The sequence below is a fragment of the Copadichromis virginalis genome, linkage group LG17, assembly GCF_057382275.1.
Source record: "Copadichromis virginalis isolate Kocher_CV1m ecotype Utaka linkage group LG17, C_Virginalis_male_GT1.1, whole genome shotgun sequence".
Classification (NCBI taxonomy): domain Eukaryota; kingdom Metazoa; phylum Chordata; class Actinopteri; order Cichliformes; family Cichlidae; genus Copadichromis; species Copadichromis virginalis.
In genome coordinates, this window is record NC_140634.1 from 31,001,153 (window position 1) to 31,024,676 (window position 23,524).

The 23,524-nt window shown below is 41.4% G+C and overlaps 2 protein-coding genes across 2 annotated transcripts in view; one reads left to right on the top strand and one right to left on the bottom strand.

Moving 5' to 3' along the window:
* Positions 1–9,141: 9,141 nt before the first annotated feature.
* wnt5b (wingless-type MMTV integration site family, member 5b) overlaps positions 9,142–23,524 on the top strand; it is a 44,152-nt gene continuing 29,769 nt past the window's right edge. Inside the window, exon 1 of the mRNA XM_085436043.1 lies at positions 9,142–9,228. Within this exon, the coding sequence (XP_085292169.1) occupies positions 9,211–9,228 (18 nt within the window). The 5' untranslated portion in view covers positions 9,142–9,210. The remainder of the gene's footprint in view (positions 9,229–23,524) is intronic.
* On the bottom strand, positions 13,127–16,945 carry fbxl14b (F-box and leucine-rich repeat protein 14b). The gene has a single exon (XM_085437031.1). The coding sequence runs from the start codon at positions 16,281–16,283 to the stop codon at positions 15,081–15,083; it is 1,203 nt and encodes a 400-aa protein (XP_085293157.1). The 5' UTR covers positions 16,284–16,945; the 3' UTR covers positions 13,127–15,080.

Here is a 23,524-nt window from a genome sequence, read left to right on the forward strand (position 1 = left end):
TTTGACAGCTCGGAGCCATCACAGCAGCAGAAGGCAGTCTATGCGTGTGTGTGTGGTTGTGTATGTGTGTGTTTTAGTCTCTGTGGGTGCAGGTGGTTGCGTATCTGTGCACGTACTGTACTGGTGTGTCGGTGTATGTGTATGCGTACATGCACACGAAAGACTAAAGGCAGAGACAGACAGTGACGTTTCTTCTGATTCAGAGACAAAGAGGGGGAAAAGGAAAGTGTAGCACAGAGGCTGGATGAAGGACAAATACATTTTTTTTAAAAGATCTGGGGCTGTGTCTGTGTGTGGTGTGTATCATATTGAGTATACATATTGATATGTGTCAGGAAGCCTGCAAGCAGACCAAACCCTCTCATTAGAGGGTTGTTGATGAGCAGACTCTTGCTTCACCATTTTCTCACCTTTTTGACATTATTTCCTCTCCCTTCCATCTCCGTAGACGCAGACAGAGCAAGCATAAACTCTTTGTGAGCCTAGACCTACTTCACCTTCACACACCTCCACACAGTCACACTGGGATCTGGCCTGAACAAAAAACACTCTTCAGCAGCTGCCACTAAACGACTCAGGAGCGGCTGGAGGTGAGATGTTTTGCTCAAGGGCACCTTGTCTTGAAGTGAATGCCTTTTTCTTCTTCTTCTTGTGTTTGAAAACGGGAACCGCTGTTAAGCACCGGTGGCCCTACAGTTGCAAACCTGTGCTTTTTGCTACGATTGCAGTCGCAGTCGACTGTATTTGCATTTGCTTATTTGTATCATGATTAACTGTTTTGTCAGAGCATCAGGGTATTGTGAAAAAAAAAATACATTAAATCTGCAATGACTAATTTTGATGGCTACAACAGCAGATATGACATAAGCAACTAATGTGTATAAAGTATGTTAGCTACTGTGGCTGCGTTTTGTTCTATTCTCTCTTAAGACGATCCCACACTGCTTCAATAATGTTGAGGTACAAGCTCTGAAGTAGCCAATCCATGACCGGTAGTGTTTCACTGTGCGTTTTTATTTTGCCAGGGAGTTGCCAGCTGTAGCCAATCAGATGCTTTCCAGATGGTGGTTCAAAAGTTGACAGTACCTTTTTGCATTCATAGTTCTGTCATTTCTAATGAGGCTTCACTGAACAGTGGATGGATCAACTGAAGGGCAAGACCTCAGGTTATGTGTCAGGTCAATGCTGGATTTTATTTCCTACATAACTTTCATATGATACTGTTAATCTACTGTGGATAGTTTTTCAGGCCTGCCACTTTTTCTTTTGTCCTCCATTTGTTCGCCTTGCTCAAATTTTAAGGACACACGCCACACCATGCTGAGATGTGCCATGTTGGTGCAAAAATACTATTTTATGCTTGTCAAATGGTTTCAAACTTATTCACAGAACTGTGTTAAGTAGCTTAACAATCAAAATCATTCCTCTGAATATAGTCAGGTACAAGGACTAGACCGAAAATGAGTGAATACACTTTGAAAGATTTTCAGAATGCCTGGAGAACTATTCTTCAATACCACCTTAAAAATGAAAAGAAAGTCTGGCTCCATGGAATCAAAATATAAAGACATAAAGGGTGACTTTTGTACTGTACTTATCAGTTAAACTGCAAAGCAAGCCCTTATAAGGTCATTAATACTTAATGCTAAATAAGATGAAATGGCACTCCTATGCTCACACGCCTAAAAAATACATAAATGAAAGCCTTAAAATATAATTAAACACTGCTGTCAAAAAAGAGGCCACAAATATAATTAATCACATTTTTTGTTAAAAATATTGATTACAGTAGCTTTACAGTTAGGGTTAGCTGTGATATGATCTAAGCTACTATTGCATATCTGCAACATACAAAACATACAGTGCTACATATGGTGTTTGAAGAAGAGTCCAACAATTTTGAGGGAATAAAAACAGGCAAAAAGATTTATCAACAGTTTGCCTCATACAGTCTCATTGTTTCTCCTTCCTGTTTGCCAGACAACCAATGCACATGAGTAAACAGGGAGAGTGAATGTTTGCTGCTTGTCAAGCACGCACACGCACGTGCGCTCGTGTGTGTGTGCGTGTGTGTCAGAGAGAGAAGATGGTTGTCCTTTTAAGAGGGCCAAACGATGGAAGGATTCGGGGTTTTTGTGTGTGTGTGTGTGTGTGTGTGTGTGTGTGTGTGTGTGTGTGTGTGTGTGTATATTAACAATGTACCCTCATGTCCCCTGTGTCAAAGCCTGGCTAAATCAAGTGAATCATGCTGTGTGTGTGTGTGTGTGTGTGTGTGTGTGTGTGTGTGTGTGTCAGGCCAGATCAATATGAACTAATCAATAGGAGAAGACAGCTAGAAGGACCTTGGGGACTGCAGATACGCACCTGGTGCACACACACATGCACGCACAGTCTCCTCTTTGTATTCCACGCTCAGTTTCTCTATTTATCTTCTCACTCCCCTTCCCATATCTCTTTCTCACTCTTACATTAGTCTCTTTTTAAAATATCTATTTTCTCTTTCGCGTAGTTCGAGCTCTAATCATGTATACACCTGTATGTCGCTGCCTAATTTACTCTTTGTCCGGTAACAAACCTGGTAAGGCGGGTTTCTTTAAGTTTGATCATATCAGTTGAACCATATCAATTCATATGTTTCAACTGATATTTCAAAAGATATATATTATAAATCTGCCATCACTCACCTGCTGCCATGCATCTCAATCCATGCTTTATTGCAACGAGCTGCAATTATTCTGATCAAAATGTTTGTAATAAATTGCTATTATTTGGGGAAGAATTACACCCTTTGTCAGAGTGTCAGAATATTCATTTCCTCTGACGGTGTAACAGGGCAGCCCTTAGTGGCTGGAAACACAGTGAGACAGACCAAAGCAAGTGTAGTGGAACAAAGTATTTATTTGCTATATGGCTCTCCTTAAAACCATCAACTTGTCGAGCTTCTTCACAGCACAAAAATCCATCCTCTAATGACAACTGGCAGCCTTAAATATGTTCAGCTGTCACAGACTAAACCATTATTCCACTCTCAGGTAAATTCTTAAATCCCAACCTTCCACCACAGTATACAATATATCAATAAGAATAAATAAATACATAAATACATTTCACATTTACATATTAATAAATATTTCACACTTAATGTTACACCAAACCCAATATTATAAAAACCCAGAAACCCAAGCACAACAAGATTCACCACACTCTCTTTACCAATGGACTCTCCCGGAACCTTTAAATGGTGTCTGGACCCCCAGGGAAACATTTGCCCAAACACCTTGAAGAGGACACAGGCAAGAAAGGTGAGTAATCATTAACTTACAAACACTTATTTGCACCACTTTTATCCCTAGATTTCACACACACATTTGCATTAGTTTTCCTTATTGGTAAACCTTAATAACAATCTCAATCACCATTCTTCTCTCCTGACAGACAACCACCACATTCCTTGATGAGGAGCAGCTGTGCAGGATCTGAAACAAGGCTACCAACTGATTTTAAAATTCCCAATAAATAGTCAATAAATATTTAAACTTCTTGTGTGCAAATCCATGCTTAAAGTGCAATGCTCATAAATTGCTTGATAAGGTGCTTTTAATAAAGTGAAAGGTGTGCTCTAAAGTGCTATACATATAATATAATATAAATGCAGTAAGGGAGTCCTCTTCCTTACAGACGGGTTTTAGGTTTTGTCCAGCCTGGTCTTGAATTTTGGTATCTATGGTACCAGTATTGATTTAAATTCTCAACACTGACCACATGTGGTACTTTTCTGAAAAAAGAAATAAGAGAAACTATCCATCTTCTTCTGCTTAGCCAACTCAGGGTCACAATTTGAGACTATACCAGCTGTCATATGGCAAGAGGGGTATATCCTGGAGAGGTTGCCAATCTATGGCAACCATTCGTGCTCACATTCACACCTACGGCCAATTTAGAATCACCAATTAACCTAATATTGCATGCATGTCTTTGGACTGTGGGTGCATGCACGCAAACTCCGAACAGAAACGCCCCAGCTAGTTCATGGAGTCAAACCCTGTGAGGCGATGGTGCTAACCACCAAAGAAAAACTAATATAAATATTATTATGCAAATAGAAATATATTCCATTTAAATAGACATTACTCAAACGTATTGTCAGAACTATTAAAAAATGGATGTCTTGAAAAACTTGGAAAAGAGTGACGTTCGTTCAGCTGTTTTTCAAAATAAAACATTCCAAGGACATAAATTATTTAAATAGCATTTTGTAATATTTAAAGCCTTACAGCTTTTCTTTTTTTTTCCCACACAAAAAACCCAAAGGTCTAGCAATAAGGCTGGACAAGTGCAAACAGTCGGAAAGATTTCCAGTGTGAATCTCTTTTCCTCCCATAGGACTTCTTACAGATCCACACACGCACGCCTACACATAGAAACCAATCAAAACCCCCATATTTCTTATAAAGTGTGAATCAAGCGTTTACCAAATCCTCAGTTGACAGGCTGCTTATCAGCAGGGACATTACAGCTCTGGTGGACTCACTCTGGTGAGTCTGAGGCACTTTGAGTTAAATTCGCTCAGCATGCAAATTGGGAAACTATAATTCAAGGGAGATAAGAGCACTCTGTCTCAATAATGCCTTTATATACTGAATATTAAATAACAGTTTGATGGAGATTTTCTTATGGTTTAAATGTCCACTTCCAGGGTTAATTGAAATGAACAGGGATAGACCAGTACTCTGAACCAGTTTACACCTTCGCAGGCTAATTTTTAAGAATTCCCTTGTGATTGGATCACTTCAGGGTCCCTTTTGCTTTTGATCATCCTGGTCTTTTTCTGTATCTTACTATTCACTATCCCCGCCTTTTTGTTTAACAACAGCATTCACTTGAGCTTTCCCCTCTGTGCACAACCAGATAACCCATGGTAAGAGCTTCCTGAAGGCTTGGCTTACCTTAGTCTTCACGTGCACCTATAAATGTGTTATAAGGCTGTGATGGCTTTGGAGGAACAACAGTGTCAACAGTGTCACAGAGTTCTTGCAAAGCTTGAAGAGTTTGGAATTGCTTTTCTTAGTGTGCATCATGCTCCCAAAGATGCAAACACGATTGCTGTGAAGGTGGGGAGTGGGAGCACAGTCCGGTCACTGTGGGTGTTCAGCTCCAGAGTAGCAAAACATACCCAGATTTTAGCATTCAGTCTGGGTTCAATAAACTGCTGTATTATTATCTCTCCTAACCCATCTGTTACTGGCTTTATTCCCGAAATAAACATGGATTTATCAGTCAGTCGCACTGTTTCTTTCCCCCAGTCAGTTGCTGTGAAATGCTGGTCTGAGCCCACCCCAAGCATTTGTCTTGTGTCCTCTTCAGAAAAGCGGTTTAGAGACTGCTGCTCATCCTCTGAGACCGCTGCTAGACGGGCTTCTTTTTGACAGGACTTTTGCACATAGCTTGCATTCTTTATTTAGTGGATTCTGTATATTTGATGCAGCTGTTTTTCTATCTCTCAGCGAACAAGGTTTGATGTATTGATCTTCCGAAGATGTGACTTGTGTGTGTATGTGTGTGTGCCTAATCATTTAGTGGAACCAGTTTGTGTAAAGGGTTTTAGAGCGTCCTAACCTTGCCCTTTAGAAACCTTCAGTGTAGGTGAGCCAGCACCTCTTAAAACAAATACGCTTAATTCCCTTCTCAGTGAGAGCTAGTCAATCCCAACATTGCTGACTTCACTTTCACAAGAGCATTAACAGTCCATGCATACACCTGAGTCCAGCCCGTATCACAGTGTGCTGCATTAAAGGGCTACTGCATGTATTTTGTATTTTTTTAAACTTCCTTTATAGAAGGAAAGCTCGTGATTACTATTCTAATACCAGTCACCTCTGACTGGAGTTGTAGGTTTTTATCAAGACCACTAATGCCAAAGAAAGCTGGTCTCCACACCTCTGATGTTAAAGTCTGAGGAGATTTGTTGTGTTTTTATTTTTCAGCCTTGAATTTTCGTAGCTATTGCATCAATATAGATTTTTGGATCTCAACATGTTTGCGCTCTCTGGTGAAAAACTGCCCATACTCCAAGAAATTTGCCTGAATCTTTTTTTTTCTCTCTTTCTTTTTCATAGCTATTGCACCTCTGCAGTTAGAACTGGCTTTTAAAACATAACGCATAACTTTTAGGGACATTTAAAGTGTCTAATATATGCATTTTAAGGTTAAAGCTCACCATTTTCTGCCATGCCGTTTCTACATTGTTAAATACATGTTTCACTGTCTGCAGTAACGCAGGTATCTGTGATGGCATCACTTTCAGCATCTTCCTCCTGCCCTCTGTTGCCCTCTAAAGACTCCCACCCCCCAAAAAACATCTCTGAAAAGTCATTTTAATGGAGGGAAATCTGCTCCATTGCGCAGTGCTCCCTGTCAAACACGTGTTCAACCCCATCGACTGCTGCTGCAGTTCTCTGTCTCCCTTTCTGCCCGCTTCCCGCGTTTGAGAAAAGCATGACAAATTTTTTTAACAAAATAAAGAGAAAGAAAAAGTTTTCACTTTATTGATGCTTGAATGACAAGTTCAACTGACAGGAAGGTACGGAGAGCTGGCAGAGAGGAACACACACACAAAGCGAGTGTCTACGCACATGCATTATGCACGCGGGCCTTCAATCATACGTATGCGGGAAGACAAGCACACACAAGCACACCACACCACCCACGCTCCCAACACACTGTCTCACCTGACAAATTAGAATGAGTGCGAGCCTGTTGGTTTTTGACTTTGCAGGTATCTGTCACATTTCTGTCAGAGCTTCACGTGGTTTCACATCAAGACAAAGAAAGGCTCTCTCTCGCTCTCTCCCTCTTTCTCTTCCTCTCTCCGTCCTTCGCCTCCTTCCTGCCGTTCTCCGTGTGGAGCAGAAATAGGGAGCAGAAGTCAGCATCACATGCTGCATAATTCTCAGTCTTCCGATTGTAATTGCCAAGGCTTTCATAAAACATTCAGCGACGACGTCCATGTTTTGATTTTGAATAAAGCAACATCTTATGTTTAAAATGAAAGATTTAGTGTGTTGTTTTCCTTATCCAATCTGTCGGAAAACAGCACAGAATGGCTTGTCTGGCAAATGTAACGACGCTGATCATTTTCTTAACATAGCTCTTGCTTAAATATCTTTATAAAAACTCTATACTATATAGCCATAATGGTGATGACGGACTGAAAATTCAAAGAGCCCACAGCGGTATATGACCTGATAACAGCATGTGGGAGATTAATAAAAAGTTGAACACCCAGAGGATCTAAGATTGAAGAGTGATTTATTGCTTTAGTCACTGTGAAATGATTATCAAATATGCAAAAAGTCCTCTTTTATTTTAATCATATGTTGAATATGTCCGGGTTTTGACAGCTGGGGAGCCAATAACACGCCATCTTGGGTGTCACTGAGTGCTTGCATAACTTGAACTGATTCTTTACGCCACACTACCAGAATATGGCAATGTAGCTCTTTTGTTTAGTCACCCAATTTGTGCACAGTGAAATATCTCAAATGCAACAAGTGTGCAGTGGCATAAAACAGTGGAAGCACTTATTGTCCCAAGAGGATTCACTACAAAGTAGCAGTGTGTTACAGTACTGTGCAGAAGTTTTGAGTTACATTTCATTTCTTTATATTTTGCAAGAAAATTTGGAAAGTAAGTGCACAGATTTATTGAAGCATGTGTGAACATACCCAGAAGTACAATATAGAAGGCGAAAACAGAGTTTGTACAACCCTAATGAGCTTGAAGGTCAATGTTTGCGATTGTTTGACCACCTTTATTCTCCAACACACCCTAAACCCTCTTAGACAAACTTTGACCTTTCGTTAAATAGTCTTCAGGAATAATTCTTCAGGTTTCTCAAAGGACATTCAAAGCTCTTCTTTGGATGTTGGCTGCCCTCTGTTTTGTTGTGTCTCAAGATGATCCCACACTGCTTCAGTAATGTTGAGGTCCAGCTACGGGAGGACAATTGATTACTAATTATTTTCTTTTTTTTCACACATTTGGGATCATTGCTTTCTGAAAGATGAAGCTGTTATCAATCCAGATGGTATTGGAACATCAAAATTTGATGTTTTTTCTGCATCCATAATTCTGTCAATTCTGACGACATCGCTGCACTCACTGTTGTACCTTTCTCCTGACCTCCGTGCATATTGTGATAATTTGAGGTGAAATGTTCAGATTTAGATTCTACCTCTTGTCCCTGAAAAGTATTCTTCTTAATAAAACTTAATAAGTTTTGCCTAATAATAAATACTAAGATTTTTATCAGTGAGTTTCTCCAGTTTGTTTGTTTTCCTCAAAGGAATAATGGGATCCTGTCTGGTGATCCCACTATTTTACCTTTAGCACCTCTAGGAAATTATACCTTAATCAGCTGATTGGCTCGTAATAAAAGCAGACATTTGCTGCAGTCGAAAACCAAATTTAAAAAAAAAAAGTAAAAACTAAGATGAAGACATGAAAATGTTAGATGTGTGTCTTTAGAGCAGTTAGAACCACAGACTCGCCTCTGTCTAGCAGGCAAAAATAATCAAATTCATTTGTTAGGAAGGTTTTTCACTAATTCATCAGTTACAGGTTGGATAATGTCAGTGTTCCTTCTTTTCCTGTAAAAGTTAGATTTTCAGAAGTGGGAAAAAACTCTTTTGACTTATCCCTAACGTCTTACCTTTGTAGAAAAGCAGCTCATTCCTTTGATAGGAATGTGCAGCAGAGGTGTGTGTGTGTGCCTCGTGTGCAACTGAAAATAATTAGCTGGTCTACTGGGCAAAAAAAGCACAACTGTTTTTTTATTTTATTCTTTTACATAGGTCATTTTAATATGTGTGTGCACACGTGTGTGTTGCGCCAGATATTGTTGGAGCGTGTGTGTTTGTGTGCGCACAGACGGTATTTTAACATGGCTAGCCGACTTCTTGCAGCCCACAGTTAAACAGTGACTCACAGATTCCTCTCTCCCTCTCATTCTCTTTCTCACCAACCTCAACTTTTTCTCATCTGTTTCTTTCCCCGTTCCCCTCCTCAATTTTTACCACTTCTCTACTTTTCTATCTTCCTCTCTCTGCTTTACTGCCTTGCTGCTGTTCCTATCTACAGGTTGGGTGCTGACTACAGCAGACTGTCGGACAGAGGTGCTTTTTCTTCCGCTTCTCTGCCTCTTCCCTGACTATGCCAGCTTTAAAACCAGTAAGTTACAGTAAAACCACACCATCCCCCCTCTGCTCTTTTAATGCTATTTTTGACCAACACTGGTTCTGAAAAGTGTGTACAGTATGTGCATGGATGCCTAAATCAGAAGCAGCAGTACATGTTCTTGACTGGAGCTGCTGGTTTAAAAAAAACGTTTCCTAAAGCACATAGACACACTGAGCCCCCGAGGGCCCCGGGGACAGCTCTACAGCAGACGGTAGAGCAGTCCACTGTACCTCAGCAACACCTCAACACCAGGTGCCACAAAGAGGAGGAAGGAGGCAGGGATAGTGGGGAAAGAAATGAGAATTGTAAGGGGGGCTGAAGAATGAGAAAGATAAGAAAGGAGCACTAAAGGAAAAAGAGAAATAAAGTTGGTGGTGAAAAGAGAATGACAAAGGTAAGATAAGAATGGGAAGTAGAGAGGTGAGAAGACAGGAAGGAAATAAGGCTTCAAAATAAGTTGACAAGAAGAATAAGAAAAAAAGGCGAGGATGAAAGCTGACCAGCAGACAGGCAGAGATCTAAAAACAGGCCAGAAAGACAGACAGACAACACAGCAGACGGGAGAGACAGAAGCTGTTGCAGCCAAAGGCATGTGGGGGAGGGCAGTAGCACTCCGCTGCTAATATCCCTGCTGCTTTGTTGTGAAAAACCCCAGTTCGCCTTTTAATGGCGAACTATTCCTTTAATGATAGCAGTAAAACACTCTCGCACACATACATAACACCGTTCCTCTCCACCTGACAGGAAATGTGGTTCAGAGCGCAACGTGACAAGTCACAGTTCAACTTTTACAACTTGCAGGCCAAACACACACACACACACACACACACACACACACAACAGATTTCAAAAGCAAAAACAGCACTATGAATAGTATGAAAAGGTTTTCTCAGTGACCTATATGCAGCAGAAATGTTGGTTTTGTCTGATTTAAGTGCCTGTAAGTTTTTGAAGTAACTTTGTTTGGGAGCTGTCAGTCATGCAGGCAGGCAGGCAGAATCTGTGAGGGGGAAGAGACAATCTCACTGAGAGGAAGCTACAACATGTTCTTTACATGAAGTCCTTTTCATCCGAGCTTCCTACAGTGCACACGCTGCTTTGCCCGAGCGCAATGCTGAACCTTTAGGATCCACGACAAAGTGAAAACCTGAGGAGAGTGGTGGTAGTCAGGTGATCAGCCTTTTGTGATATTCATCAACAAGGATAAGTAGAGCTTAAAAGCATAGCAGTGGCTCTCAATGTTATTCTGAAGCTGTAAATTCCTCTTTGTTAGCCATGTGGATCAATCATGTCTGGACATTTGGTTTTGCTGGCTAAAGAGAGATTATATCATTAAGCAACCATAGAAGATAGGACCTTGGATTGGATGTGAAAATTACAACTATTTTAATTTGTAAGCTAGCATGCAGTTTTAATTGACTTTAACTGAAGCAGACAAGCTTCTTCTCCCAAAAGCTAACATTCTTGTGACCCTATATGTCCTATAGTATAGGATCAGGCAGGAGCCAAACTGTTCACTGCTTTTTAAGATGGATTATAAATGATGCACGTGTCATGTGCAAAAAACGAACCAAAACTGCAGGAAGAGGGACGGCTTTTCCTGCTGTGCATTTGTACAGTTATTACCAAAGAGAAGTGCAACTGTCCTAAAGGAGAGTGTGCACTCAGAACATTCAGTGCAAATGAGCTCACGTGTTTAGTTTTTACACAAATCACGATATCTTCATGCAAGTTACTTTACTGTATAACCTGTTTTTTGTACTTGCAGTCTATGCACAGAGTGATATATCATGCCTTCTAAGCACATAATGCTGAACACCCAGCATTAAACTCACTCAGCTCTCTCTCTATTTGTTCAAAATGCAAATTGAGTCATTCTGTACAATAACATTCATGTTTGTATTCTCCTAAATTATTGATGAGATTTTGTTTTTAATTGAGAAGAAAACCTTCAATATTTTAAAGTAGGAAGGGCCGATGCCTCTTAGTTCTTCCGGACAACCTCCAGGGACTTACAGCAAAACAGTGAGGAGCAAGCAGATATAATGTTAAAACATGAGAGCTCTTCACTGTGTTCGTGTCCCCCAGTAGCACCCAGCAGCGGGGGGCTCAGGAGCAGAGTCTGACCTTTGACCTCCCTATGGAGTGTAGTGGACAAAAAGGGATTTTCCCTGTAGGGATTACTAAAGTATTGCATTATCATTTGAATGTAGCTGATTGCATCTTCGTCAGTCTACACTTCAGCCTGCCGACCTTTCTGTAGAAACCCACGATATGACCTTCTCTTCCGTATCTGCTCGGTAAAGGTCTGCATGCACAAATGTCAAATGATAAAGAAACAATTAGTTGCGTTGTACGTCTCCCACTTCTATTCATTAAACAGCATCCAAGCTACATTTTATCTCAGTGTCACACCTCTTTTACTTTACTCCTATGGCTTCATGTCGCCTTGCTGCAGCATGTAGGAACTCCTAATCTAACTCAGGCATTTAGCACATAAACACACATTTTCTGGTAGATTTAAAGCAACACTAATGCAGGGTCAAATTACATCAGCAACAGTAGCTCATAGCATTCTGTGGCTGACAAACAGGTTTGAGATGCTTCTGGGACAAAGCTGCTCAAAATGTCACAGACTGTGTCTCTCTTTTTTCTTTCTTTTTTCCACATCTCAGTGTGCACTGGTTGCAGCGTTATTGCACAAGACCAAAGGCCAGCTAAAGCAAACTTAAGAAACAGCAAACACTGGCATTCTGTGAGTGTGTGTGTGTGTCTTTCTTTCTGTCTTTCTCTGTCCCTGTGGTCAACAATCCCTCTGCTGGCCTTTATCCCCAAATCCCCATGGACAGAGAGTCAGGGGAGAGGGAATGCTTAAATGCTTTGAATGATGGTGTGGAATGCTAAAAAGCAGTCTGTGTGTGTGTGCGTGTGTGCATGGTGGTAAGTGGGGGGGGGCAAAGTAAGGGGGAGAGGGGTCTCTTGCCTGGTCTAGGATCTGGTATGCGTGACTGAACAAGAGGAGGAGAAAGAGAGGAAGAGAAGAAAAAAAAAAAGCACCCAAACCTGCCTTTCTAACTTCTAAAGGGAGACAATGGCTACTGACTGGCCTGGCAACCCCCTATGTGTGCGTGTGTGTGTGGTGTCACTTCACACACAGGACACGTCCTGATGGAAAGCAGAGAAGAGGGAGATCTGCTCTAACCAACTTTTAGATCTCATTACGCCGCACATGCAGCTGCACAGACGCAGCTCTGCCACATGTGAAGTAAAACACTGCGAAAAGGATCCAGACTAAATGCCCCAAACCCTTCATTTAAACCAGGAAATCCACCAAATACACCCCCCCCCAAAAAAAAAAAAAAACCCTGAGAGTTGCATCTGGAACTCAGTTAAGCTAAACACCTTTTGGTAGCGTTGTAGAGGACAAAAAAGAAAACAAAACAGACGTTTATGATTAGAAAAAATCAGCAGGGTAGAACAGTTTCCTGCAATAAACGCCTTGGTGATAATTAATTACACAGGCCCTGGCAGCCAAATCAAGACGGCAAGCATCCATTTTGAATCTGCTCATAAATAATAAAACAACACAAGAGAAATTTTTTCAGCCCTTTTGAGAAGCAAGACAGAACTGATGAGGGACAATGCTCAGAGATGCGTGGGCGATTATTGGGAGTAATGTATGAAAATAAGAGACCTTATTGTCTTAAATGCGCCTGAATATGGAATATATCTTTGTAGGACAAGAGCAGAGCAGTTGTGATTGTCTTTATGGAAAACAAGATTAAAATACCTTGTGGGTATTTTTTTATATTCCCCCTCCAAAAAAAACAAAACAGAAAACAATGGAGCGCTACACCTACACAAAAGTAATCCACACCGCTCTCGTTCGTTCATTATATAAATATCTTTAATTGTTTTAACCGTAAGAATATAAAACAATTTAATTTTGGGATTCTGCATTTTTTCTCTCTTTACAAACACATAATATACAGTACATCTTTTTATTGTCAAACACACGCACGCACACTCACTCACACACAGCTTTTTCAGCAGGACGCACATCCGTAGATTAATTTTCTAGCAGGTCATTGCATTACATTAAAACGCGCACACACTGGCGGCGGTGTGCGTGCGCGCGTGTGCATGTGTGTACAGCCTAAATGCGTGTGTGTGTGAGAGAGAGAGAGAGTGAGATGGGGAATAGCGAGGTGGAGAGAGGGTGAGTGAGTGAGTGAGTGAGAGAGACGCAGTCTGCTTGTAACCAGAGATGGGAAGGGAGAGAAAGAAAAATAATCGATTACTCCTTATTCTAAGCATGTCTCAAAATGGATTTGGGGTATTTTTATTCAGGGGGAGAAGGGTGAGAGATGGTAGGAAAAAGAAGAGGGTATAAAAAAAATAAAAAAAACTCCTCCTCCTCTCTCTATATACCGGTGAGAGCAACGTGAATATGAATGTGTCGGTATAAACGTGGGAAAAGAAAAGCCACGAACCCTGATTTGTTTCCACGAATAAAGGCTAAGATATAGAAATCACTTCAATTTGAAGTACGACGCTCTGAGCAACATTCACTTGACATTTATCTCCACCAGCATCCCTTTCACAACAAAAATACCTACAGCCTAATAATCCTGTAAGGACATACACTGGGTTTTTAATGACGGTCTGATCATACCTTTAACATGCATCTATCGTTATAGAATCACTACAGGTATAGGCTTGCAATCGCATCTCCTTTATATTGATCAAAGCTTGAATGCAATGCATCTCTAAAAGGGTGTAAAGTTGGACTTTATCCCTTTAAAAAAAAAAAAAAAATAGGAAAATTTTAACAATATAAAAAGCTCTTGCACTCAAGCAGGTTTTTAATGTATTTTGCATAAAGCGACGTCCTCTCACTCTCTGACTGGATCTGACAGCCCGCCTTCCCCTTTCCCCCTCTCGTGGCTCTCTCTGGGAAATTGCTCTTGTTTATGGGGGTAAATTAACAAAGGTAGTTAGATTGTGTCCTGGTCTCCTTTCTCTAGCTCTGCTCAGGGAAGAGGGAGGGAGGGTAGAGAGAGGCGATGGAGGGATGGGGGAGGGGGCAGACACAAGTCCCTTTAGGCACATTTTCTCCCAGTCTCTCTTTCCTTCTTAACAGTATACACCCTTTGAAAATAACCACATACGAGGTAGCCAAATGTTTTTTGTGTGTCTGTGTTGGGTTTTTTTTGTTGGTTTTTTTTTTTTTTTTAGGCGTGATGGCTGTAGCGGAGATTAGTCGTAAATGCCTCAGACTCACTGCAAAAATAAAAGTCCCACAGTAAAGTTTTAAAACCTCTGTTTTTGACTTTTAAGGATGGATGCAAGTTTTCGCATCCAGAATTTTCTGGAAGCAAGTGTCAGGAAGAGAAGCCGATTCTTCCATTAGGGAAAACGACACCTGATTGGAAACAAAATCTGGCAAACAAGCTGAAGTTATTCTAGTCCCAAGTCCAGTTTTTGTGAGGTCTTAAAACTCGATTTGAGACCAAAACATTGCGTTTAACACGGATTTTCGTGAGCTCATGACAGAAGTTTTGAATTGCTTTCTGCCAGGCTGAATATTGGAGTCAAACACTGATTTCAGTCCTGCAAGGCCAACAGAAAGAAAAATAAAACATTTTGAGCATACATCCTGGTCACATGGGAGAAGCACACTTTACACAGAAGGGGGAAAAAAAGGAAGGATTTCTCTCTTTTTAAATAAGAAAAGAAACTCCTCTGCCCACACATCCCTCCCTTTCCCCACTCTGTCTCCATCCAAAAAAGAAAAATAACACACACTCCCAAAACAAAAACAAAAAACCAAGCATTTCCAATCACCTCACTTTCTCACTCTCTGTCATCTGCCAGAGTCCCAGGTTCAACACTTTAAGGCAGGGGAGCTGTGTGATCCTCTCCAGTCCCCTCTTGGTGATCTTGGTACATCCATACAGGTCGATGCCCACCAGCTGGGTGAGGTGGTCCGCTATGAGCTCCAGCCCTTTGTCCGTGATGCGCACACACTGTCCAATGTTAAGGGTCCTCAGCTCGTGCATCTGCCTCACCATCCGGTTTATCCCGTCGTCGGAGATGTGACACGAGCACAGAGACAGGGACTTGAGCTGGTACAACCCCTGAGCGATGTACGCCAGAGTCTGGTCTCCTATCTTGTCACAGAACGAAACATCAAGCCCAGAGAGTCTTAGGGTGCCCATAGCAAGGTGCATTGTCCCCGTGTCGCTTATGTTGTCACAGGAGCGTAGGTTGAGGCTCCACAGGGAAGTCATATGTGAGAGGTGGATCATCCCTGCGTCTGAGATCCCCCCACAGAAGCTCAGGTTCAGTACCCGGAGCTTGGTCAGCCCCTTGGAAATGTGTTTGAGTGACAGGTCTGTCAGTTTCTGACAGTCTTGGAGGGTCAGGTACTCCAAGTTCAAGCAGCCCTCTGCTGCACTACGGGTCATGCCCGCCAAATGTCCAATCCCCACATCTGAGACATGTCTGCAGGACCTCAGATTGAGGCTCTTGAGTCTGTGGAGGCCCCAGGCTATCAACAGAAGCCCAGTGTTGGTAATGTTGCTGCAGCCACCAAGCTCCAGCACCTCCAGGTTCTTCAGATACTGAGCAATCCTCCCTAGACTAGAGTCTGTTATCTGCTTGCACAGACTTAGGTTCAAAACCCGAAGTGATGGGATCTCCTGCACGAACGCATGGCCCAGCCCGTTATCCGTGAGGTTGTAGCAGCCGGACAGATTGAGGGACTCGATGTTTGGCATTCCCTGGATGACATAGCTCAGGCTGCGGCGCAGAGACAGGATCTGGACCCTCCGGATGCCCCTGGCCTGGAGGCTGGGGAATAAGGAGGGATTCGCCCTGCGGAGGTGCAGCTTGGCTTCCACCCCCCTCCACACTGACTTGTGGTAGGATGCGTCCCTCCAAGCGATGCACACTTGGGCTACCCTGCCTTTGTCCCTCACGTCCAGATAACTGAAAATCATTGCCAAAATTTCTGGGAAGAGGCACGAAATGTGCGTCTCCATTGTTTTTCAAAACCCAGGCATATAAAAATTAATACTCCACACCTCCAAGGCTTAAAAGAAAAACAGAAGACTTAACTCAATCACACCCTCCTCTCGCACAAAATGCAAAAGTATCAACAGTCCCAGCTATCCACAGAAGTAAAAAAAGAAGAAGAAATTGGAGTTGTGTGTTTCTCTCTTTTTCTCACACTGAACTGTGCAAAATCGATCAAACTCCCTCCAGTGCCACGTGATCCGGTCTGGTTGCGCAGTAGGATTCAAATGTATTAAAAAAGAAAAAAGGGGGAAAAAACAACAAAAAAGAGCGTTTATTCCTGCCTCAACCCCTCTCTCCGCCAAAAAGAGGAGGAGAGGGGGCGAAAGGAAGAAGGAGGAGGAGAGGAGGAAAAGCGTCAATCCTTCCCCCTCTCGCTCCCTCTCTCAGACGACGCTTCCTTGTATTATACCTACAAAAAGCCTTCCTCTCTCCGCCGTGCGAGGATCCAGACGGTCATACATTTCAGATTAAGAAAGTAAAAACAAAACCAACTCGCTTACCGACACGTATTAAGAAGCGACCCCATGGTAGAAAAGCAAAAAAGATAGAGTTGGAGCGGCTTTATAGGCAGAGCGAGAGAGAGAGAGAGAGAGGGGCGTCCTGGGCTCAAAGCCTTTGTCTGCTCTTTTCAAACCGACTTGGCAGGGACCCCAGCACTCTAGCTGTACCGAAGGGGTGGAGGGAAGTAATAATATCACCCTCGTCTCTTTAAAATGTATTTAACGACAACCACCGTTACTACGGGCGTTTTAATAGCACGTCGTTACACCGAAACGTTCTTACAATGATTTAATAGCAGATGTAGCTTGAAATTAATTCGCTATTTTATCGACCCACCCCTACCCCCTCCGTGTCACACAGTTGGTTTGTCCCGCCTCAGCTGGAACGGTGCGAACAGTTTCCCTTGGAAACCAACTTCTTACAATTCAGTTCACTTTGGGCTTTAACCCTTTGAGCGGACCACACGGGAAACACAGGGAAGCCAAGTGGAGAAGCTCCTTTCAGTCCGCTTACTTGGCATGAACGTTTAGTATTTTTATTCTGAATTTGTTGTTATTGTTGTTGGTGTTGTAACTAGAGCGCTTCTACAGCTGCCAGCCGCGTTCATTGTCTTTTTTTGTAAACAGCCCCTCTCCGTCCACTCTCCTCCAACACTTTACTTTATTGCAAAACCAGAAAATAAACGTACTTTTCCAGAGACGATCAATCAACATGTCATCAGTCAAATACTGGGAAGAATAACTGTGGCTCCAATAAAACAAAACTGAGTTTAAAGAATAGTTTAAATAACGCTGAAAACAATGTACAACCCGTGAGTAAAATCCCTTTTAATTAATTTGAACATGCTTTATTGGCTTGGTATTTGGCAGAAAGTTGCCAAAGCCTTAAGACCACATCAGAGGTTGTGTCAGTGTGTGTGGGTCACTCCCTTCACTACACAGGCACACACACACACACACACACACACACACACACACACACACACACACACACACACACACACACACACACACACACATATAAGGTTGCTGTTCTACAGCCACTTTTTACAACTAATAGGCTCATGATATACAAATGTACAAGATACATACATTAAAGTTGGAGCATAGATTACTATGGTAATAAAATATTCTATAAAGTGTAAAGCAAATAAAATGTCAAAGGCTTTCTTTCTCTCATGTGTCTCTCATAAAGAAGCAAACTTTGAAGCTGTTGTCTCACATCTGGCATTGGTTATGTTTTGATAGTTGAATAATCAAAGACTTATTTTAGTCTCAGCTGATGGCACTGAGAATATATCAATCAGTGTGTGTGAGTTTCAGTAATAGATTGCTATATATAGATGTTTTCTAATGTTGCTTATTCAGTGTATCAAACCATAATAATGACCAATTATAGCAATAAAGGTACATTTTAAAATTTACCTTTGTTGCCTAAGTCAAGAAACCATCACCTGCACTAGTCTAATTTAGTTAGATTTAGGATGTTTCATAAACCAAGAATGCATCTGAAACCTATGTAGACAAGTCGATAAGGATAGGGAATGATTATTAGGGGAAAAATGGATATTTCAGTATAGAAATATATTGTGTAGCCCATATGACATCTTAAAAAAAGATTTCTGTAAATGAAATAGCCAACGAACAAATTCAAACATGATTTGGATAAGTGAACCTTCCTGAACAGTCTTAAATCTGAGAGTCAGTCCTCATGAGCGCATCTTCAAAATCTACTAACTGCAACAAAGTGCTAACAATTTGGATGAATCAAAAAGCCGTAGGGAATTGCAAGAAAGTTTCAGAGTGTTCGTCTGAAACTTTTACTCTTTCTGCATGCACACAGCACGAAAGAGAAAGGCAAGCCGTTGTGCTGCAGCCGCTCACTTGGAGCGGCGTGCATGTGAATATATTACAGTGTGATAGATTTGTGGATATTTCTTGCTTTGTACATGATTTGTCTGGCATCTGTTGGGCTGTCCGTCCATGCGCTGTCAGTATTTTCCAGAGCGTTATTGGTTATGAATTTGCTTAACTGCTCAGTTGGGGAATCTGTGTGTAGTTTGTAGTTTCTGTGGTTTCATGCATGTTAACTTAACTGGTAATTCTAAATTAGTGTGCATGGTTCTCTGTCTCTCTGTATTAGCCCTGTGCTGGACTGTTGACCTGATCACAGTATACCCTGCCTCTCACCAAGTGTTATAGCTTCCATCCCCCATGACCCTGGCAGGTTTAGTGGTTAAGACTAAGGGGACTAGTGGATGATTGCAGGGACTGTGTAATGATGATAAGATATGGCTGGCAAAACTATAACTTTTATTGCCTTAGTTTAGTAGCAGGAATGCTAGTGTTCCATATCCTCCACTGCTAAGGCAGCTGTGTCTATATGTGTATGTGTAGACTGAAATTAAAAGATGTGACATTTTCTGGATGCATCTCAAAGCAGCAGTGTAATTTTGTTGCTGCAAAGTGACCATCGTGGGTGTAGTGCTAAATTATCAACTAATGTTTGCAAACTTTTTCTTACAGAGGGTTGAAACTGATGAGACATACCATGAAGATATGGGAAAGAGTTTTTGAAGCTAGGTTAAGAAGAGAGGTTATGATCAGTGAGCAGCATGGCTTCATGCCGAGAAAGAACACTATTGATGTGATGTGGTGCAGGACATGTATGAGGATGGTGAGACAGTGGTGGCATCTGTTGGGCTATCCGTCCATGCGCTGTCAGTATTTTCCAACAACATGCCAACAACATGCTGACAGATGAGGTTAGGCAGCAGTCACTGTGAACTATGATGTTTGCAGGTGATCTGTGATCTGTAGTGAGAGCAGGGAGCAGGTGCAAGAGAGCCTGGAGAGGTGAAGGCATGCTCTGGAGTGAAAGTCAGTAGAAGCAAGACAGAATACATCTGTGTGAATGAGAGGGACAGAGGTGTAACAGTGAAACTTCAAGGAGCAAAGGTAGTAAAAGTAGATAAGTTTAAATACCTGGGTTCAACCATCCGTAGCAAGAGGCAATGCTCAAGGGAGGAGGAGAAGAGAGTGGAGATGAGATTTGATTTGTAAGAGAAGGAGAGCAGCAAGAGTGAAAGGGAAGGTTTATACGATGGTAGAGAGACCTACTTTGATATGATTTGGAGATGGTAGCACTGACAAAGAGACAGGAGGTGGAGCTGAACATTGTAAAATGTTTATTGGGAGTGACCAGGATTGAAAGGATAAGAAATTAGTACATCAGAGGGGCAGCTCAAATCGAGTAGTTTGAAGACAAAGTTAGGGGGTGAGATGATTGGGAGATATCCAGATGGTGGATTTACTAGGCAAAGGATGTCGAAGATGGAGCTGCCAGGTCAGAAAAAAGAGGAAGACTTAGATTCAAGATGTAGTGAAGGAGGACATGCAAAGGGTTGGTGTGACTGAGATGTGACAGGACGATGTTAGGGATAGGGTAAAATGAAGGCAGATAGACAGTTGTAACAACCTCTAAAGTGATAAGCTGGAAGAAGAAAAAGCTAGGAAATTTTGTTAGCAAGCCGTCTTCATAAACTGCACGGCACAGATACAGATATCTTTTATTAGTGCAACACTAATAAAATACTTGAAGTTTGTGCTCAGAAGTTTGGAGCACAAACCTCTCAGATGGACTATACCTCACAGCAAGTCATATTATTTGCCATTATTCAATTAAATTAGAGAGCAGACTGATGCTGACTACAGCTAAGCCTTTTACTTTAAGTCTTAATCAAATTGAAAAGGGTTAGTTATAAACAAGACCACTCGTCTCAGTTATTATTATTGATTTCTAAATTATCTAATGAAACTAAAACTTTTTTGTAGGCAGTCTTATAAGAAACTCTATTTTTTTGCATGGCTTAATTTTTTCAGCAGCAGAGGTTGTCAGTTGCTATATGCATACACATTACAGGATATCTATGTGATTCTGTAGCCTTCGTCATGTAAACACGATTGTTTTTAAATGTTCGCATCTTCTCAAGCACACACACATGCACGCACGAGCTTCTTTGTGTGCGCGTTTGTGTGCATGCGTGCGTGTATGTGCGATAAAACGACAGGGGAGCCGTTTGCTGTAGCCCGTGGAGTGTGGCAGAGTGGCTACGAGATAGCAAAGAGAGAGGAAGAGCTGATGAGAAACATAGAGGCAAAGCGATAGGAGAGAGGCAACAGTGATCAGGTGCAGATAAGACAGAGGGAGAGGGGCTGCAGAAAACGCCGCTTTTACGTGGAAAAAAAAAAGCAGCCATGCACAACTGACGGCAACTCTCCTTTCTCCCACTTCTCCCTCTTATTCTCTTGTTCTCCTTCCTCATGATGGATGTTCAGATTCGTCTTAATGCAAAGCCCAAATGTTACTGAAAGGGCTGTTGATCTCTTTAATAATTTTGCATGACCATGTTCCCCATATCCTTTTATATGCATCTGCACTGAAAGACATAGAAAATAAAATTCACTGTCTTTGTTCCATGTAAAACTCTCAAATGACTTATATTAGTCTCAGCTCAGCTGAGCTGGGACTAATATGCCCTACTCTACGTTAACAACATCAAACAAATGTTTTCCAGTACGCAGTCTAATTTGTGTTACTGTCTGTTCTGTCTCTCTGAAATTGTACTGTATGCACACATTGTTTCACTACTTTCTCTTTCTGCTTCTCTTCACAATTCTTCCAAATTATTGCCATGAATTATAGCGTTAAAACATTACCAACATGAATTAGAATGAGCACGTATACAAGATGTGTTATGACAGTGTTTATAATTTAGCACGAAGAATTGCTCATACTAGCCCGACAGTTTAAACCCACTCCACAACAAGGTGCTCTCTGTGAGTTTTGCTTGTAACTGTGTGTGCCTCATAAAGTATAAACATTCATCAAAATATCTATCTCAGGCTGGAAAACACTCGTGCCTCCAGTGTGAACACAGAAGTATTATGGGGATCCAGCCAGTACAGAGTCATGCTTGCCTGCAACAACTCAACTGCAAGTCACCTTTGGGCAATGATACTATGTGTAGGTTAAATACTGATTGCTGGCTTTAAGAGTAAAGGGAACAACCACTGGGAAATTCACTCAGCAGAGGAAGAAACACAAAATACATGAAAGAAGTGTTGATGAGAAGCACAGTGGACAGTTTTAATTGTTTTTATCCCTTGGTTGCTACAAATAAGTTCTTTGTCATCTATTAATTCTGCCTTTTCCCAGAGGCAAAGCTAAAAAAAAACAAAAACAAAAATTAGCAGATCCATCTGCAAAGTTCTGGTTAGGAACAGTGCAGAGTCATAAACTGCGTAAAAAAAAAAAAAGTGTGGGACTAACAGGGGATTTAGGTTTCTGTTTTAAATATGCTCTTTTGGTACACTGTAACTGCAAAACCGTCTGAAACTCTATGCTGGAACCTGATGCGCACATCACATCAGCGCAGATCACAGCTATCGTGATTGGCCTGATTCCTCCTATGCATTGACGGCTACTTTTTCACAGTGAAAGAAAAACGATTATCACCTCAAAACAAGGAATAATAATTATAGAGGCATAGGACTGACAGATGTGAGAGATTGACAAAATTAGCTAAACAAAAAAACCAAGAAAAACACGTGATCACAACGAAGAGTGGGGAGGCAGGAGAGAAAAACAACAAAGTCCCAGGATTTTATTTCTTTTCTATTGTGGTTAGCAGTGCACAAGGTAATTAACACCATGCACAGGCATGAATAATGGCTACGGCCCCTCAGATAGGTTACATCATAACCGGTGTGGGTAAAAGTCTAAATCAGCAGTATGAGGTGCAGCCAATGTCAAAAAGGCTTTAATATGTAGTCCTTCTAATGGGCTGCAGGGGGAGACTCCTCTGTAAAAAAAAAAGAAAAAAAAAAAAGATAATAATTAAAAAAGAAAAGAAAAAAAAGAAAAATAAAAGCAAAAATTAAAAGGACTTCTTTAATTTTGTCTTACTACACCATGACTGCGACACCATGGCTTATATTGAAGACCGCTTCTAGGCTTTAAAATATACAGTGTGAATATTATTACTACTATTTGCAAGTAGCCAAGTATAGATAACATAGTAGTATTTGGTTCAAACATCGATTTGAGCTTTTTAAAACACATCAAAGAAACATAAAGGCTGTATTTATAAATGCAAAGCACCTAGTATGTCCCACTCTGCTTTTAGCTTATATTCTGTAACTTCATCAAGGGCAAAAACAAAGCAGTTAACTGCACTGTCCCCTGTGGCTGCCAACACCTACGTCCTTGGTATCCGGGCACAGAGTGTGTCATGCATTTTCAAAATAGCAAACCTGACATGAATACCAAGCCATATAATGATACAGCAAACACCTTGAGATCTAAACATGGTGGGAGATTATTAACACCAGCTCTCAGTTAAATGTGGCTAAACTGTGGCCAGCTCTGGTCTGCTGGACAAACCTCCCGGAAATCAACAGGGGTGAAAGAAGAAAGCCATAATCTGTTTAGTTAAACCAAACCGTACATGGATTTTGAACTTGTTTCTGTGTATTCATACCAAAAATTGACCTTAAGACTGTAGCCAGACTGGCTTGTTCAAAAAACTTTATATGCATCACCAAAAGTGTCTTTGGTTTGTCGCTCTCGTCATCTGTAGCATGAAAGAAAGAGCGATGAGGTAAAAGATGCGTAAATAAATAGTCTAGAAATGACATAAAAA